The 19,510-nt window shown below is 48.4% G+C and overlaps 1 protein-coding gene and 1 long non-coding RNA gene across 7 annotated transcripts in view; both read right to left on the bottom strand.

Moving 5' to 3' along the window:
• Positions 1-391: 391 nt before the first annotated feature.
• MAP2K5 (mitogen-activated protein kinase kinase 5) overlaps positions 392-19,510 on the bottom strand; it is a 278,825-nt gene continuing 259,706 nt past the window's right edge. For all 6 annotated transcript variants that reach the window (XM_086711030.1, XM_086711029.1, XM_086711032.1 and 3 more), the window contains one exon: positions 392-832. In XM_086711030.1, coding sequence (XP_086567156.1) covers positions 728-832 — 105 coding nt within the window. In that variant the 3' untranslated portion in view covers positions 392-727. The remainder of the gene's footprint in view (positions 833-19,510) is intronic.
• Positions 5,650-11,536, bottom strand: LOC147580289 (uncharacterized). Its single transcript, XR_015252737.1, has 2 exons — positions 8,086-11,536; positions 5,650-7,846 (listed from the first exon to the last, which is right to left on the bottom strand). It is a non-coding gene; the product is annotated as an uncharacterized LOC147580289 (long non-coding RNA).

Raw genomic sequence — 19,510 nt, 5'->3', positions numbered from 1 at the left:
GAGGGAGATGGGAGAAGGGCCTCTCGGAGCCACTCAGGGCCTTTTTCTGACTCCTGGTCTCCTGCTCCCTCCTCACCCACTGCCCCAGGACAGATCACGGTGTTGAAGCCGGTGGGATAGAGAGTAGGACAAAAGCCAGTCTAGCAAGGAGCCCACCACGGGGGTCCTGGGGGTCTGGATCTATTGCTGGCTCAGCTGCTCCTTCCACGGGACTTGGTCTGGGGACCCCCATGCCTCAGTCTTTTGTCTGTCAAATGGGCTGGGCTGTGGGCCTCCTCACAGAACATCTGGAAGCACTTGGGGTGCCTGCAGGTGCCTGGGGAAGGGCAGCTGAGTGGAGGACCCTCCCCCACCCCCCACAGTACCACCCGCATGTGGGGAGGCAACCACAAAGCAGTAATATCTTTATTCCCATCAGTGACGCTGACAGGGCCTGACCCTTTACAAAGAAAAAGGTTAGGAAAAAGAGGGGCAGGGGCACAGGAGCCTCCATTCTTGATGCCCCCACCCCTCTGCCCACCCCCAGTCAGTGCCTCCAGACCAGGAAGGGCAAGGGCTGGCCACTCTTGAGGGCTCCCTATGCTAGCCCATCTGCCGGCGGAGTTGAAGGTGAGAGCAGGGAGGCCGGGCCCAGCAAAGCTCTTCCGGTGCAGACAGCAAACGGGGCGCAACAGGTAGGCTGTCCCCTTGGTGACCAGTCCTGGGCTTTCAGCGCCCCTCTGTGGCGTCATGGGGGCCCCTGTTGATTCCGCCTCTCTTCCAGTGCCCTGCACACCCACATGGACACCACGGTGGCATTTCCGTCATTGAACTGCATGATGAACGGGTGGCCCTGTGGAGGGGAGGAGAGGCTGTGACACGCATTCCCCAGACTGTGCTTCATTACACTCAGCAAGGCCTGTTCTCAGCCTAGACCGTTTTCTTCTCCGCACTAGCCCTGTGAGATAAGGAGGACAGCTACGAACCCATTTCTCAGCTCGCTGACTGAGGCCGGTGGTGGGGAGGTGACATGTCTGTCTGCAGCACTCGCTCACTGCGCGGCTCAGATTCTGCCTGGTGCTCGCCTACTTTCTCCTGAAAGCTGCCCTCGGGTGAGGGCCTGTCCCATGTCCACACTGCCTGGCCCCACATCACCCACACCACTCCAACAGCTGGCCGGCCAACGCCTGGCTCCCGGGTTTCCAGTGTCCCAGTCCAGCTGCTGCCCACAGATCAGAGGATCCTCTCGTCTGAAGCTACGCCAATCCCTTCTAGTGTTCTTTGTCTAAGGCTCTCTGAACAAGTCCCAGTGCGCGAGTGGAGGGAAGGCCAATGTACCAGGGCAAGGAGCAATATGCTGGTGGGTGCAGATCACTCTGCTTCCTGGTGACAAGTTGGGGGCTTGACTTTGGAGGGGCCGGTACTGTCTCTGCATGGCCTGTCTGGGGCTCTAACCTACTTAGCCCACAGGCAGGCCAGGTTATATTTAGCCAGTCCCTTCCCGTGCGGTCCTGAGGAATCAAGATTCACACTCACAATCTTATGGCCTCCTAGGAGTTCCCAGGGAAGGTCAGAAAAAAGTAGTGGCAGTCAAAGAGTCACCTTGATCACAGGCCAAAGGTGAAAGGAAAACTGAAAGGCATGCTCCTCCTTACCAACTGGCTTCTTTGCTAAAGAACACACATAGGCAGCTTCCTCCTCTACCAAAAACGTAGCCAGAGACCCAGGGAGCCACAGTGGGTGGGCAGAGGTAGGGGGAGGCTCCTTGCTTCCTTCCCTGCCCCCCACCTCCTCCTCTCCCTCCCCTGCAGTCTTCCAGATCCAGCTCCCCTGCACCCTCTAGCTTTCTGAGTCCTTCTTGGGTTCCCCTCACCTCCCCACTGGTGTGAGCTGGGCTCCCAGCACTGCTTTCCCAATATACCCCAGTCCTGACCTGCAGCCCTGGGGGTAGCCAGCCGCTGGCCACACGTTTGAAGCTCCAAGCTGCCTTCAAATGAGCTCATCATGTGGCCAGGACGGATGTGGGCCCAGGGCGCGATGCCCTGGGTGTCCAGACCCCAGTGTCTGCAGGAGTGACCCAAGACCAGGCCAGGGGAGGGAATGGGGCTGCCTGGTCAGACCTGAGATGTCTCTGGGGACAGGAAGGAAGATCATCGAGGCTTCCTTACCCTGGACTGATGTCACATCCCCTTTGCTGGCTTTCCCAATTCAGGCAAGGAAAACCGTCCCCAGGAGCATCCTTCATGGCCTGGCTCAGAGACATACAGAACACCGGTGGGGGTGCAGGGAGGGAAGACACTCAGCTTAGAGGGTGCCAAGGACCCCCACCCCAGGGCAGGGACTCACCCAGGCCATCACGGAGTGCGGCCTGGAGCCCAGTCAGGCGCCTCCTGTGATCTGCTTGAGACATTCCATGGGGCTCCCAACACACCTGTGGGGCGGCCGAGGGAGCAGGTGCCCCTTGTGGGCTGCTGCTGGGTAAAAAGAGTGGGAGGCCAGCTTGGCTTGGTGTCCCGCAGGCAGCGCAGACCTGGGTTGGGGGCTGAGGCAGGAGAGGCCCAGGAGGGCCTCTATCTTGGCCCCCATTCGGAGTTCTCCCCCCTGCATATACGCCTACCCCACACCCGCCTTCCTAAATCGCTGACAAAATAGACGGAATTCTTCCTGAAGTCCGAGTGTCCACATTTCCTTTTCTGGAGGCTCAGGAGCGACGACCTTGCGCCCTTGTGAAGAACAAAGGGAGAAGCTGTGCTCAGGAGCCGATGGGCCCCCTCCCCCCAAGCCCGGGGTAGCACAGTGTCACTTTCCCAGAATGCCCGGTGACTTTGGGGCCCATATGCTCCATCTCTGTTATCATCTGTTCGGGAACAAGCAGAGCGGAACTGCAGGAGGGGAGAGTGGAGGCATTCCTTCAGTTGCGGGCAGGCTGATGGCCGCACTGCAGGGAAGCATTTGACCAAGTGCCCTGGGAGGCGCAAGGGGGAGGCGGTGGCTCTGGCAGAGACTTTGCCCCTTTCCCGCCCTCCTCGGCTGGGAGGTGACTCTTGCGTCCTGCGGATCCCTGATGCTTTACCCCAGCCTGAAGGGAGTGACCTGGACAAGTGGTCTTGTCCCCAGCTGCTGCTGACTGGCTGTGGGGGAGATGAGTGGAGGAATCACAGAGGGAGGCAGAGAGGACAGAGACAGATGGACACGGAAGGGGAGACCCCGGCCTGTCCAGGCATCCGGGCCTGCGATGTGTGAACTCGGGAGCTGTTGGCAGTGTGGGCCACCGTAGGAGTGAACGTACCAAGAGAGCCGGGGTGCGGGGAATGAGAGCACAGAGAGCAGCAGTGGACCGGGGGGCCACGTTCCTGGGGGCCTGGAGGCAGCTCTGCTCGCAGGGCCCGTGAGCACCTCACGGTTCACGCGAGAGGCACTGAGTCATAGGTGGGCGCTATGATCTCCACTGTACAGATGAGGCAATGGAGGCCGCTGGCTCGTGGCCGACATGCCTGGGCTCCCGGAGCTGGGGCTGGACCACAAGTCTCTGTAACCCAGGCCCATCATCTGGGGTTCTCCTAGGCTGACCTGGGGTGTACAGAAGTGGGAGAATCAACACCCAGATCGCGATCCCCCTCACCTCATCTCTGTCATGATTCAGCCCCTCCTAGACAAAGGTGGGCCTCAGGCTGCGAGCCTGAACTGCCCCAGGTCCTGACCTCCGTCAGCACTGCCCCTTGGACGCCCTGGGAGAGTGCTTGCTCTGCCATAGTGGCAGGTCACTCTCACTCGACTCCCCCTATCCCCATCAGCCTGTGTGGGGAAGCAGGGAATACCATCATCCCATTTTACAGAAGAGGAAACTGAGGCCCAGGGAGGGAAGTGGCTGGTTAAGTGCTGGCACTGAACTCCAGTCTTCTGGTTTCTGTGCTGGTGTGTCTCAGGGCTGGACTATGTCCCCTGTGACCCGGGTACTTCCTCTTTATAATACAGCGACCCTCCTCCAGCCCCATGACATGTGTGATGCAGGAACTCCTCATGAGTTTAACGAGCAAACAAAATTCGATGGACAGTTCTGGGAAAAGCATGAGAATCACTCAGCCACTGAAGTGCCTGGTTCCCAGGTGGCTCTGGACAGGCCTGGGCAGATGCTGGCATAGCCAGATGCTCTAGGAGTCCAGGCAAGGCCAGACGCTGGAGCTGGATGGAAGCTACACCCTAAATAACACTGAGTCCAGCACCGTGGATAAGTGCTCTGTGCCGGGCACTCACCAAGGGCTTTGGTCCTGATTTTCCTACAAAAATCATGCTCACTCTGGAGGTGCACACAGCTATGTGCACCCACCTTCCAGATGAAGCAACAGACACTCGGGGACCTGTCCGAGGTCAGCAAAGCGACCTGCACGCAGCTTGTCGGGGGCATCCTGCCCCGTCCCCACCAAGGTGGCCGGCCCAGGCACCCGGACCTCTGTCCTCCAGCCAGAAAGTATGTTAGCAGCCACTCTGCAGGGGCTGGCAGGGCGCGTGCCAGGCGGGGACTGCGGCTGGTCTTGCTGGCCTTGTCACCAGCGGTGGGAGCCACTCTCATTTCCTGGATTCTCTCAGGGCCAATTGCAACAATTACACTGGTGAGCGTTGAAGTATTATGGTCCACAAACTTCGCCACAGAAAATGGAGGCACAATGAAGGCAAAAGGATGGGACTGCAAGAGGTAGGATGACCCCAAAAGTGGGACGTGGCGGGGGGAGTGAGAGGGACGAGCCAATGGCAGCCAAAGACGGCTGGTGTTGCCTGGTGCAGACACGGCCGCGTGGGGCTGAGAAGGGATCGTGCTGGTGCAGCTCGGGGAGCAGGTGGAAACTAACAGCTCAGGAAGAGGAACTGTAGTTGTTCCTGCTCCTTCAACTCGGCAGAGTGACCGGTGTTTCACCAGAGTGTAACTCTCTGCCTCTGTAACGATGTCCCTGCTTTTTTCCCATCGGTTTCATTGTGATGAGATGCCTTCCTGACAGCGGGGCGCTTCAGAGACCCTCCCACGTGGGCAGCACTCTGCCCTCTGCCAAGGGGGAAGGGAGACGGTGGGTGGCAGGGAGCCAGGAGGTGGTTAGTGTGCCCACTGTGTGGGCGGGAAATGGAGGCCCTGAGCCTGCAGTGGGGGTAAATCCTGCCTGAGGCTCAGGCATCTGGACTTCTCACGCTCTGCCCTTAGCTGGGTTTTGACTTTCTGCCCAAATGGGAATTTACCCATTTGAATCTTCACACTTTGTTCTCTTGTGTAATTTCCTAAAGAGCATCGTGCATTTGAATCCTTTAATAATATGCAGGTGTGGCTGCAATGCCGGCATATAGTAGGCCCTCAATTAGTAGCAGGCCTGTGGCACGACAAAGTCACTGCGTATTGTGTATGTGTGCATCTACTCGTCAAGCACTTGCTATGCGCCTTCTGGCTGCCTTACATCTGCACATGGCCTTGAACCCTCCCAACACCCTCATTTACAGACAAAAGAAACTGAGGTGCCAAGAAATGTGACATGGGTCAAGGTCATAGAACTAGAAAGTAGCAGACTTGGGATCTGCATCTAAGACTCTCTTCTGTCATAGAGGACACCAACTTCTGTGCTCGTAGAGGTCAGGCACAGTGAGTTCTAAATTTCTACTTTTTAAAAAGGGTATCTTGTACTTCATAGGTGCTCGACAGGTGATTTATTTTTTATTTATTTTTATTTTACAGAGAGAGAAAGGGGGAGAGGGGCAGAGGGAGAGAGAATCTTAAGCAGGAGCCCGATGGGGGTCGATCCCATGACCCTGAGATCATGACCTGAACTGAAATCAAGGGTGCCTGGGTGGCTTAGTCAGCTAAATGTCGGACTTTAGCTCAGGTCATGATCTCGCAGTTTGTGAGTTCGAGCCCTGCATTGGGCTCTGTGCTGACAGCTTGAAGCCCGGAGCCTGCTTCAGATTCTGTGTCTCCCTCTCTGTCTGCCCCTCCCCTGCTCATGCTCTCTCTCTCAAAAATAAATAAACATTAAAAAAAAAAAAAATCAGACACTCAGCTGACTGAACCACCCAGGCGCCCCTCAATAAGTGGTTTTTAACTGGTAACTGCAGTTAGGGTGCCAAAAAGGCATATGTGTCCCTCCCCTGTTCAAAGTCCAATGTGTTAGGCACTTCTATTCAAATAGTTTACTTAATAATCAGCAACTCTAAGCATTAATAGTATCTCCACTTTATAGATGAGGAAACTAAAGCACAGAGAGATTGAGGAACCTGCCCAAGGCCATACAGCTTCAATACAGTGTTGTCTCCAGAGCCCATGCCCTCAGCCATTGTGTTGTCCTTTGTTATCAGTGCCAGAGCTGGAAGATGGTGGCATCCACCCTATAGGCCAGCCTGCCCTCAGAGCAGAAGCTGGATGGTCTATTTGATAACCCCAGCTTCCCTGCTTCTCCATTCCTTCTCCTTGGGTCTAGGCTCCAGAGAAGCAGGAAAACTAAGGTCCAGTGTCTGGAAACTTTCCAGGGCTACAGAGACCAGACCCTAGAGGTAAACAGAAAGAACAATCAAAAACAGGATGTCCAACAGCAGGCTGGACTCCAAACTGGAGATCTCACTCTATGGGGCCTTTGTGTCTCCTCTCAAAAAATGCCACCTCTCCCAGACAGAACTGTGCAAACACCTTCGTCCTGACCTCTCTAGAGAACACACTTGCTCTGCTATGTGTTACCATCATTTGAACCCACTTTATCCTAACACTAGACTGTTAGGATAGTCTAGGATAGACTGTTAGGATAGAAACCACTCAAAAGCAAGGCAATACTAATCGCACAGCAGCCGCCAAGAAAAGGGAGTTGGATTGACTGGTAAGTTATGGCATCTCCCCAGGAACCTGATGCCAGGCTGAGACGCATCACAGGCTGGGGTGGGAAGGCCTAGCGAGAAGGCTCCACAAGCCGAGGCTGCTCTAGACTCTAGGGGGGGCCTCTCTGGACCACAGGACTCCCCTCCCACAGGGTGAGCCCCCGACCACCAGGCACTCCTCTCCCAAGGAAGCTGCATGGAAGAGAATTCCAGGGACCCATGAGCCTGCTGAAACAAGCAGGCCCAGCCCAGTTACACTTGAGCCAAGTCTAAACCAAGTAAAGGCTGCTTGGGTGGGCTGGCAGGGGCAGTCTTGGGATTAGGTGGGGCCTGTAAGGGGTGACCTGAGAGGCTTCAGGGGCCCCAACGTCAACACACTGCCCAGCACTCCACCTTTCTTTGCTGGGCCCGCAAGCCTTGCCTGAAGGCTCTCTGCACGTGCCTTCACGGTTCCAGCCCTAACGGCAGGGCTAACGCTTTAGTCTCTTCTCAGCAATAGTGGAGGAGTGGTAGACGGGACCTCAGAGACCAGTGGGGCCGCAGGATGTGAGGTGTGTTGGGGCTTCTACATGTTTCATTCAAGTTGTTAAGAAATATTTTCACTATATTCGTAATTAAAAAATAACATACGCAGTCAGATGCTTAAGTCAACGTGTCACACTGAATACTGGCAATCCATCACCACGGACTGTGCTGTTAGCTTTTTTTTTTTTGCAGCTCTTGGAGGAAAGTCAGTCTGCTTGTTAGATCGGTGCATATTACTTAACTTCTTATCTGTGGGTTGACAACTAGGAGGGGCTGTTCTGGTGCACTGGCCTTGGAACACACTCAGGGCTGTGATGTCCACTCACACTGTAATGATCCATTGGGCTGTGTGAGTGGCACACGGGAGCCAGGTGCACTGAGCCCATGAAGTATGTCTGCCCAGAGACTGCCACGCAAGGCCCAGCAAGGGGGAGAGGGTCAAGGCTGCTCTGAGTTTCTGATGGTGTCGGTTCCAGTAAGTTCTGAGTACCTCTTGTCTGACCTACAGATTTTTTTTTTTTAATTTTTTTTTTTCAACGTTTATTTATTTTTGGGACAGAGAGAGACAGAGCATGAACGGGGGAGGGTCAGAGAGAGAGGGAGACACAGAATCGGAAACAGGCTCCAGGCTCTGAGCCATCAGCCCAGAGCCTGACGCGGGGCTCGAACTCACGGACCGCGAGATCGTGACCTGGCTGAAGTCGGACGCTTAACCGACTGCGCCACCCAGGCGCCCCTGACCTACAGATTTTGAAAAGCAACTCATATGAACAGTTGCTGGTTACTCGCAATGACTAAGGTTCGAAATAAAAGTTTTCTGCTACTCCTTTTTTAAAGCTTCTCTATGGGTTTAACTGATGCCTAAGTTGAGCAGGCAGCCGGGGAAATCAGGGTTTCCGTGATTCCGTGCTACTGAGACAAGAGCAGAGAGAAACTGAAAGCTGATGGCAATAAAATCGTAACTGTCACCTACGAGCCCAGCTCTCAGATTTTTGTGTTCTTCAAGAGAGGTCTCATAAATGACTTTATAAAGAAGTGTCAACAATGAATACTAATACATTCATGCTGGAAAAACCACCCTCTTTTCTATATTGAGATCCTCCATTAATTTTACATCATAAAAAGCATTCCACTGCTAAAGGTTCAAAACTACATATCGAATCCCTACTTACTGAGGAGAGAAGTTCAGCTTAGAGAGGGGAATGACTTATAAAAGGATGCACAGATGTCTGATGTCTGTGCACCTGCTGACAAGTGGCAGGGCAGCGGGCAGACTTTATACTATTAATTACATGACATAATAAGTCATAATCACCCCTGGGGTCAACTCCGCCTTTCAGGCCGGGCATGCCAGGCTGGTCACCGGGGGGAGCTGGGGAGAGAGGTGGCTGGAGGGGAGACCCATGAGGGACTCAGCAGGGAAGAGCTGAGGTACCTCAATAGAAATCCTCTCTGTCCCTGTGTGGGGTAGCGCAAGGAGCCCTGTACAAAGAGTCAGCAAACCTTCTCTTGTTGTCCCAGAGTGATGGCTTGGGAAGGGCCACGATCGCCTGACTGTAGAGGAGAGACTAATATGGGGGGGGGGGGGGGGACTCCATTCCTCAGGCTTCATCATTCCACCAGAAGGACTTCTGTTGTTACTACTTTCCTGAGCCTTGCCCCCACGGAGAAGGAATGGCGACACTGGGAGGAAGGACTGAGCGTGATGAGCTCAGGGGTCTCCTGCCCACCGGAAGGGTGTGTTCTGGTCTGACCTCTTATTGGAGAGGCCTGAGGTTGCTCACCCCTGGGACTCAGTAAATTCCCAGCACGGCCACTGGGGCCACAAGGTAATAAGCACATCCTTTAATCCAGGTCTTCATAGAAGTAAAGCTGATACTTGCTTTCCACCATTTCCTGAGTCCTGTTTCCCAGCTGGTTTTGAAGATAAGGACCATGTTTGCTGACCTCCTCACTCCCGCCCAATACCACTGCACTCTCTTCTTCTTGGGGTGGGTTAAAATAAGAACCAAACAAGATCGCCAGCCCACAGACACAGGCAGGCAGTGTGAGGGGTGGTTATTACTCCTCTGCATAGAACACTTTGGGGGTACAGCTGCAAGATGAGGGTGTGAGCCTGGTTTCTGTACAGCTAGTGTGGAATCCACCTGTTTACCTAGCCTGACTTTCTAGAATGTGCTTTCTCAGCCTCTAATTTCTAAAGCTTCTCCCTGGGTGGGGGTGAGAGGGGACCCTTCCAGCCCTTCATTTTCGTTTAAGACCTAAGAAACAGTTTGCAGCTGTGACATGCCATTTCAATCAACCTTCCTGAGTTTATTCTTCACAATTGCTACAGAAATAGATGTTCCTCCCCAAATATTCAATTATTAGCAGCAAATTGCTTACCTCTAGCCATCCTACACTATACACAAACAGCTAAGGGGGTCAAGGAGCTCTCCACCTTTCATCTGAGCAGATCTATGTGCTCCTACACAGAGTAATTGGTCAGAAAATGGCCCATCGAGAGAACAAGATGTTTCCAGAGGTCTCCATGAGTCATTCTAGGGCCTGTACGGTGTGGTACAGGGACAGGGCACAGGGTGACTTCAGAGGGCCATGGTGAGGGGGGTAAACATGCAGGATGCCAGCACTCCTGAGTCTGTGTCAGAGGAAGCTGGCCCATGTGAGTGGCAGAATGGTGCCTCTGGCCCATTTGAGGGGGGCTGTGGTGGCTGTCTGGTAGGGAACTCAGATAGGGCTGGGGATAGGATGCTGGCTCCCCAGGCAGTTTCAGGGTGGGCAGATGCCCAGAGGAGTCGGGATCAGAGGGTACCAGAGGGAGATTGGGGGTCTTGCTCCAATAATGCTGAGGACTCTTGCCTGAGAGGCTGAATGCGTAACAGGTCCAAGCAGTGAATATGGGACCATTTACTGATTTCTTGATGTTTAAGGTTTGTCTTTTGGGATGACAGCTGTGTGGTGGTGGAGGTTGAAAGCCTCAATGCTCAGAAGGTTGGATTTTCTCCCACCCCTTTTTTTTCTTACCTCTTGAGATTCAATGTTTGTTTGGGGACCTTTGATGGGTGTGTGCATGTGCTCATGTGTGTATGTGTGATGTAGCTTGTGAGTGTACAAAAGGCAGGAGGTAGGCAATGAGAACCAGCACAATTTCTGGTACACAGGGGGAGCTCAGTATGTTTGGAGTGATTCTAACAGTCAATGAAGAGACGATGAGAGACAAAGACAGCCTTAAAGCCTTCCTTTTACGTGGCCCTCACCCTGGCAGATAAAATGGAACAGTTTTAAAAGGCACAGCTTAACTCATAAGAAAAAAAGGGAATCCACAAATGCTAACAATGAAGAGGGAACTGAAAACCAGAATTTTAAGTGAGTGGAAGTCTCGTGGCTTTACGGGGGCTACTGGTTCCAGGAATGTTGTCCTGGCAAGTGTGAAAAACTAAGCAGAAACAGGAGACAAGGTCCCCCAGAGGGCTGGCCCAGAGACCCTGAACAAAGCTGAGACTACAGAAGGGGTGAGCTATAAAAAGTCTACACATCAGCATAGGGGACCATAAGGTGGCTCTGAGTAGAGTCACCCAAGAAATATAAAAATGGGGTGGAGCCTTGTGTAGTTGGGGCCCAATATACTACCTCTGTAGTCTGAGAACCCCAGGTTGATAAACTAACAGAATGTTGATCTTGATCTAGTGATACTCTGGAATGTCTGTCAGAAGCATATGAAAAAACCATTCTTGGGCAATCATTCTGAAATTCAAGAATATCCACAGTAACAAACTCCACTCACTATGAGCTTACAGTAAAAATTCCAAAGCATGTGAGGCATTAATTCACCGTGGACCAAAATGAGAAGACAAAACACACACGGGAAGATGAGAGTTCTCAGAACTGAGGTAATAGAAAAATAATTGGGAAATGTAATGAAAAGCATACATTTGGAAAGACTAAAGACATACAAAAAGAAATTGAAGTACTAAGAAAAGAACAAGATATTATGAGAAAGAGAACAGAGATTTAAAAAAGAATTAAATGTAACTTATAGAAATAAAACATATAGTCACTGGAAAAAAAAAAGAAACTGTGTATAGATGAGCCAGACAGCAGACTGGATACAGCTGAAGAGAGACTTAGTAAGCTAGAAGGATGGTCTGAGAAAATTACAGACAGCACAGTGTGTGTGTGTGTGTGTGTGTGTGTGTGTGTGTGTGTATGCCTATATATGTATGTGTATATATATATATATATATATATATATATATAGGCTATTTATATATATATATATATTTATAGGCTACACACACACACACACACACACACACAGATGTATATATATATATATATATATATATATATATATATATATATATAGGCTACTTTTTAACGTGAAAGAGAAAGGCCCAGAAAACAGACCAAGACAAGACGAGACTGGACATGTGGGGTTGGAGCAATATCCAGAGACAGCTGAAAAATTTGGGGAACCAATGAAAGACAGGAATTCTCAGATTAAAAAAAAAAAAATCACAATGATCTCCAAGTAGGATAAATATAAGGAAATCTACACCTAGACAAATTGTAGGGAAACTGCAGAATACCAAGAACAGAGATGTTAAAAGCAACCAGGGATAGAGACGTATTGCCTACAAAAGGTGGCAATTAGGCAGTCAGCAGATTCTGCCAGCAAGACTAGAAGCCAGGGGACAACAGAGGATCTTTAAGGTCATGGGAAAAATGGTCAAATCCGATTAAACTAACAATCAAAAATTAGGCAAAGTGAAGGCAATCCTAAACAAAAACTCAATAGTTTTAACACTCCCAGACACTCTTGGACAGAGCTCCTAATGGAGGGAGCACAATGCAATAGGAACAAGGAACAAAGAACTGGTGAACACAGGGATAAATCTAAATAAGCACTGATTATATATAAAATGACAATGATAGTGATGGCTGGTCTTAAGGATCTGAAAACAAGATGACAATGAAATCCTGGACTGTGGTGACATGTAAGAAGGAACTGATGAGACACCTGTAAGGTCCTTATATCTGGGGGGAGAAGGGCTATGGCAGAGAGTGCTGGCTGTCTCTCAATAGCCCTTCTCTCTTCCTCCTTCACGATACAAACCCTGATTTTAATGAGGAACACTGATACCCGGCAAAGCAACTGCACGCCCTGCCTCCTTCGCAGCTACTTTTGGCCAATGCCCTGTGAGCACGTGTGCTGTGTGCCAATTCCTAGGACTGTCCTGAAAAGAAGGGGCAAGCTTTTCTACCACCCCTCTCACTCCTGCTGGCTGGAGCTCAAATTCCCCTTGGCTAGTAAAAGAGAGACAGAGCAATGAATGGGGGAGGGTCAGAGAGAGAGGGAGACACAGAATCCAAAACAGGCTCCAGGCTCTGAGCAGTCAGCACAGAGCCCAACGTGGGGCTCGAACTCACATACTGCGAGATCGTGACCTGAGCCGAAGTCGGACACCCAACCGACTGAGCCACCCAGGCGCCCCCTTCCTGCCTTCTTTTACGTGAGGGAGAATACCCTGTGGTCTTCTTTAAGCTGCTGTTTTTTTGTTTTTTTTGTTTTTTTTTTTTTAATCATATGCAACTGAAACTAATTCTACCTATTATAAAGGCATTGAGCCTAAAGCTGAATACCCTTGTTTGGGAGTGTATATTTAGTAACTAACCTTAGGCTTTGCTAAATTAGATAAAAAATTTAGGGATAATCAATGAGAGGCTAGAAATGGAATGTAATTTCTAAACAAATGGAAAGAGTAAGAGGAAAAGAAACAAAACCCCCAACAGAATGGGGAAAAATAAGTCAAAAAAAGTACTGTAGAAAGTACAAAATAGGATATTGGAAAAAAATTCAAGCATACCAATAAGCAATACATATAAACGATTAATTAAGAAAGTAGGATGATATTAAACACACCAACAACAAAACGCAGAGATTCATTTACAACACCAGAGCACAGAAATGAGAACAAAGGCAGAGAAAAACACACAGCAGACAAACACAAACCAAAAGAAGAAAGCATAGGTTTATAAATAGCAGACAAAAAGAAAACTTAAAGCAAAATATATTTGAGACCTTTCACATAAAGGTAAAAGAAACACTCTGAAATGATGATATGGTATTTTGGCATAGGTACCCTACCGTCACTGCCTTAAAGCAAACACTGATAGAACTGCAGGGAGAAACTGACAAAGCCCAAGAACAGAGGAAGATTTTAGCAAAGCTCTCCTAGTAACTGAGAGAGAAAACAGGTAGAAAATTAGGCCACGAGGTATTTGAGTCACACAATTCACACATTTGATCTACAGGATGTAAAGAGGACATTGCATTCAAGAATGAGAGGATACACATTGCTTTCAAGCAAAGAGGGAACATAGGGAGAAAAATCGACCATGTAATAAGGGAGTCTCAACAAATATAGGTCTGATATTACACCAACTATGTACGCTGACTGGTGGTGCATGAAAAGTAGGTAACAATCAAAAGAGAGCAAAACACCTGAGTATTTGCAAATAAAAAAAAATACTTCTAAATAATTCATGGGTCAAAATTTTCCTAATTGAAATTAGAAATTACTTAGAACTGAGTGACAGTAGAAACACTACACATAAATTTTTGTGGGATACACCTAAAATAATTATTAGAAGGCAATTGACAGCATTATATGGGTGGATTGGGGGGAAAAGATTGGAAATTTATGAACTAGGTGTCAAAAGAATATAAAATTATAAACAGAACAAAAAGTAAATCCAAAGAAAACATAAGACAGCAAATAATAAGAACACAAAGGGACTAAATAGAAAGCTATCAAAGAGATGATTAATTCAGTAAAGTACTGGTCCTTTAAAAAACTAGTAAAACAGGGGGCCTGGGTGGCTCAGTTAAGCATCCAACTCTTGATTTCAGCTCAGGTCATGATCTCATGGTTTGTGAGTTCAAGCCCCACGTTGGGCTCTGTGCTGACCGTGTGGAACCTGCTTAGGATTCCATCTCTCCCTCCCTCTCTCCCACCCTCAAAATTAAATAAATAAACATTAAAAAATAACATATTAAGAAATTAGTACAGCAGACTAACCTCTGATGAAATTGATAAAGGCACAAACAAACATCATCAGGAATGAAAAGAGGATACATAACCACAAATCCAGAAAAAAAAATAAGGACATTATATATGAAGGATATGAGGCCAACATATTTGAAAATGCAGAGTGAAGATGACCCAGTAGCAGACAGAGGGGGCGGGGATATGGGTGGATATATGGGGGGGAGAAGGTGGGAAGAGTGATAATGGTGGTGACTGGGAGGTGCCAAAGAACCCTGGCAAAGCATCACCCTCGCAGGTGGGTCATGGGTTCTGAGACCTGGTATCACACTTTTAACTTTTAAAAGAAATTCCTGGGGTGCCTGGGCGGCTCAGTCAGTTAAGCGTCCAACTCTTAGTTTCGGCTCAGGTCATGATTTCACGGTTTGTGAGACTGATCCCCGAGTTGGGCTCCATGCTGACAGTGTGGAGCCTGATTAGGAGTCTCTCTCTCTCTCTCTCTCTCTCTCTCTCTGTCCCTCCCCCATCAAAATAAATAAACTTAAAAAAAAAAAGAACTTCCTATCCATTGTCTCATCTTATTTCAAGTAGCATCCAATGAAGTCAGGGCTGCTATTTCCTGAAATCCATCTTACTTGCAGCTTTTCTAACTTCTTAATCAGGATAAACAACCATTTACGTGAAGCCTGGGCCTAAAGTGGAACATTTCTGATGCTACCAAATCAACAAAAAACATAGCGGCAGGAAAAGTGCTGAAGACACTGGTTGTCAAAAATGTGGGTATAGAACTTTAACGGAAGCGCCATCATTTTTAGTGTTTTCAGCTGCGATGCCCTCGCGTTAACTGAGCCTCGCTCAATTCAATGGAACGGGTTACTACTGGGGTGAGTGTGGGGGAGCCCAGGGGACTGGCTGGGGCAACCCTTTTGGAAAATTTGAAGTAAGAGCACGACAAAGGCCAAAGCTATCAGGCCTAGCCTATAAAATACAGGATTGAAAATGACCAGTTACTCTATAGTTTCTGCTATCAGCAACCGATGTTTTTCCATTTGAAACTGCACCTCTTTTTTTTCCCGCCTCTTTTTCGTTTTTAAAGGAAAGCCACAAAAAAAAGGAGCAAGCCATTTGAAAATTCTGATCATTCTGTGTCCCAGCAGCAAATAAAAATCATCAATAGAACCCACTTTTAGCCTTGGGCAATATTTTCTAGAACAAAACACAAAGAACCTGTGGTACTTAACTATTCTGTTATTGATTTACTGTGGTTTGCAAGGTAATGTTGAAGAAAATTAAATGTACGGAAGCCTGAAATGCGTTTTCTGTGGCGGTGAACGGTGTGGCCTGTGTTTTCTGAGGCAGTGTCGTTGGTCATGCTCACAATGAATGACTAAGGGAGCGCACTTCATCTGTTTACAAATAAGCTGGCGGCCTTCACTGCAGAGTCTTATGAAACCAGGTCTATTTTCACTGTTAAGAAGGACAAAGTTGTTTAGTGACCAGCTTGCTTCTCCTGGCACTTACGCTCCAGTTCCAGTTTACGAGGAGACTTTCATTCAATCAAATTCCATATAGATGTACTGAAAGGCTTCTAGGCACCTGACATTAAATACGGTTTTAAGAACACAGCCCTTCCTTGGGCAACACCATGGCTTATTTGGTCCCTTCAGAAAATAACAAAACTTCAACAGTTTGAAGTCTACCCTAATTATTGATTCAAGAGTGAGGTGGTCATATTGTTTCAATCATGGACATTTATATGCAACATTGTCGAGCGGTAGACTTCCTACTTACTGAAACAGCCTGTTTTCAAACCTAAAAGCACTTTACATATCGACAGGTCGTGGCTATTGGACACCCTTATCTAAAACAAAGAATTGGGAAGTTCAACTACAACTTGATCACATTTAGCTGGTCACTCAAACCTCTGGTCAAGCCAATTTTTTTATACTTTGGACTTAATGCTAACAAGCTTAGTATCTGGTTTTCCAATCTGAAGCACAAAAGAAATAGCCAAATGGCAGAGAAAGAGGGGAGGGCTGCTGGAGGGAAGAACAAGGACAGGAGTAAGAAGTGACATCAATTAGCAACACTACACAACAAAAACAGAAAACCAGCTTGAGGTCGCTCAGGGCACGGACAAATGGCCCTACACGTGTTAGGAGACACTGACACAGCAGCACACAGTGAATAGACGATGGTCACAACAACGACCTACAGAAATTCTTTTAAAAAGAGAAATCCTGATGTGCATAATCTGCTTAAGAGGATAAGGAAGTGCAGAATACATTTAGGAAGACCTCTTATGCATAATCTTTTTTTAAAGCTTTGATTTTATAAAGAAAAAGCTTTGGTTGTCTGGATAGTTTCCTTATACTGAGCAGCTCATTCACCAATTGATGTGGTGCTGACCTCTGAGCTTTAGAACGTCAGTATTGAACACGGGGAAAGCACTCCCTCTGCCCAGCACCTTTCTGCAGCAACCTGTGATGTCATGGGGGCAGGTAAGCTGTCAGATCATCTGAATTCAGTAAAGGCATATGGGGCCACTCAGGGCCCAAGTTTATCTCAGCTTCCTTCGCAGAGAGTTTGATTACTTCTAAGATTTATGGTCATAGCGGAGGGGAAAAAGGAAATACTTCACGAGAGCAGATTTATAACCTCATCCTGTTTTTTTAATAACATTAGGGATGACATCCTATGACAGAATCTTGGAATGACTGCAGGACAACTTGGAAACTCAGTGGGAAGTTTTATATTTGGGGGGTGTGGAGCATTTTGTACTTGGAAAGGTCAGGTAGGAAAGGACCAGGGAAATGAGCCAGGGAGATGGTCAGAGAGTGAGTGTCAGCTGGTTTAATTTTCTGTGTCAACTCTGAAAATTAGATAAACAATGACAAACCAGGCTTTTTAAATGAACTTGTCACTTCTGGTTTTCATGATACACAGTAACATTTTTCAAGTCTTGGTAGCCCTAAAGACAGATTTAACCCCTGAGAGGTTGATGTAAGTGTTCCAAAGTCCCCACATCTGAAAACAAAGGTTCAGTCCAACTCTACAGCCCTTAAAAAGAAAAACTAATTATCTTTGAAACTTAAATACTCTTCTCCTAACAATTAAGGGGACTTTGCCTACAGCCAAAAGGTTCAGCCTTTTGCAGAATGGTCTCAGCAACGTCAGATTTTTTTCTCTCCATCATCTTCTTGACTTTCCGGACCAACTCAACCCATTCAACATGGTCCCTTGATCTTCCAACCACTGTTCCTAAGCAGTATTGTCTACCTTGAGCCCATGCTGGTTTCTCCTCTCACTAACTCAGGGGAGCACAGACACTGCCCGTCCCGCTGCTCCATTGTCATGAAGACGTGGGACAGAATAATTGCCCTTTCTTGTGCTTTGTGCTCTTGTAAGTCTACGTTTCTGTGGTGACATGCTCCCTCGTGCTGAGGGGGAGAGAGCAGTGAGGCCTTTTAATAGCTGCCCTTACTAGTTCTGCTATAAGGATATTTATTCAAAGATAACCCAGTCTGAATATGTTGATTTAGACAGAGAAATACATATATTTACAGATACCAGCATTTGAGTAGGGTTTTTTCATTCCACAAAGTGCTTTCAAACTCATTATCTGAATTCCAGTGTCACAACCACCCCCAGGAGGGAGCTGGATGGCATTACTGTTTTTACCTCCAATTTGTGGATTCAAAAGTTTCAGAGTTAAGTGATTTGACTGACTTAGTGGAGATATAAACTGGACGTCAGCTCCAAAGCCTGTCCCTTTTGTTAGAATATGGGAATAGAAGCAATGTAATCGGGACCATTGTGAGTGCTTACCCTGTACCAGGCCCTAATTAGGTGCTTTCCTGCACATTATTTCATACCATCTCTCGCTGGAGAAGTAGATGTCAGCCTGTTTATAAGTAAGGACAACGGAGCTCTGAGGCAGTAAGGACTTCTGGCGGCTGAAGTCTCAGGGATGGCTGGAACCCAGGTGCTCAGACCTCCCATGTCACCCCACACCTGACCGCTGGTAGAACCCACAGCCCGCAACAAAAGCGCGCACCCTATGGTCTGCCCTGGATAAAAGTATGCAATAGGTGATTTCGAGCCCTCTGATCCCAGTCTTGGCCTCATCCCTAAATTCTGATGTCCTTTCCCTTTCCGATGTGGAAGAGTCTCCTTTTCCAGGGTCCCAAGTTCAAAATTGCCTCTGCTGCCAGCTAACTGCTGAGAAGAAAACCACCTGATTAAACCAACTCACAGGAAGGTATGGATGCCTAGAGCTCTGGGATTATGTGTGTTTGAAAAGACGGTGCTTGCCCGGCCCAAATGCAAACTCTGAGGTCTCAGGTGGTGACAGTGCTGGTGTCTGTGCCCACAGGTCATTTACCTGTGGCTCTTAGGAGACTGCAAGTCTCATGCTCCACAGTGCAGCTCCCCCCACTCCCCCCAGTTGTGTGAGCCTTGTCTTCTATAAAATAAGGAGAAGAGCAGCGACCTCAGAGGAAGGCTGTGTGTGACCTTCCTAGCACAGAGGCCATCATGGAAAAGGGTGTGTGGTCACAGTGATCTACGACCTCAACTTGTCAGTACTTATCACACTTCTTTTCTAAGGAAAGTTTTATAACACCTAACGTATGCTCAGTGCTAAGTGTGGAAGACACTAGACCAGCTCTCCTGACAGCTGCACACCTTGTGGATGGACGGGCAAGGGAGAATTGTGGACCTTGCTAATTCTCCAGTAAGGAAGAATGTATTAAGGACCCTCACCACTCACTGAGCAGCCCCTCCCATGAGCCTCAGGCCTAAAGTCCTGACTCACTTCCTCGTTTAAACCAAGAATGAGCAGACTTCCCTGGGTTCAGAATTCCGTGTAACTAAAATACAAAATAGAAAAAAGGCATCCCAACTGTTGCACTCGTGCACAGCCTATAGACAAGACGGCAGTGCCCTCAGACAGCATTTCAAATACAGTTTATTAGTGTGTGATATGAAAAGGGTATTTTTATTGCATGATATAATGCAATGGGACCTTGGGCGCTCTGTGGAAAGACCTCACACTCAGAAGTGTAATGAACCCGTAGTCCCAAAAACATTATACTGTACATTAACCTATCATTAAT

This window comes from Puma concolor, chromosome B3, assembly GCF_028749965.1.
Source record: "Puma concolor isolate L17-30 chromosome B3, mPumCon1.1.hap2, whole genome shotgun sequence".
NCBI lineage: Eukaryota > Metazoa > Chordata > Mammalia > Carnivora > Felidae > Puma > Puma concolor.
The sequence above is the reverse complement of the archived record's forward strand: the minus strand, read 5'-3'. Positions and strand labels throughout refer to the sequence as shown.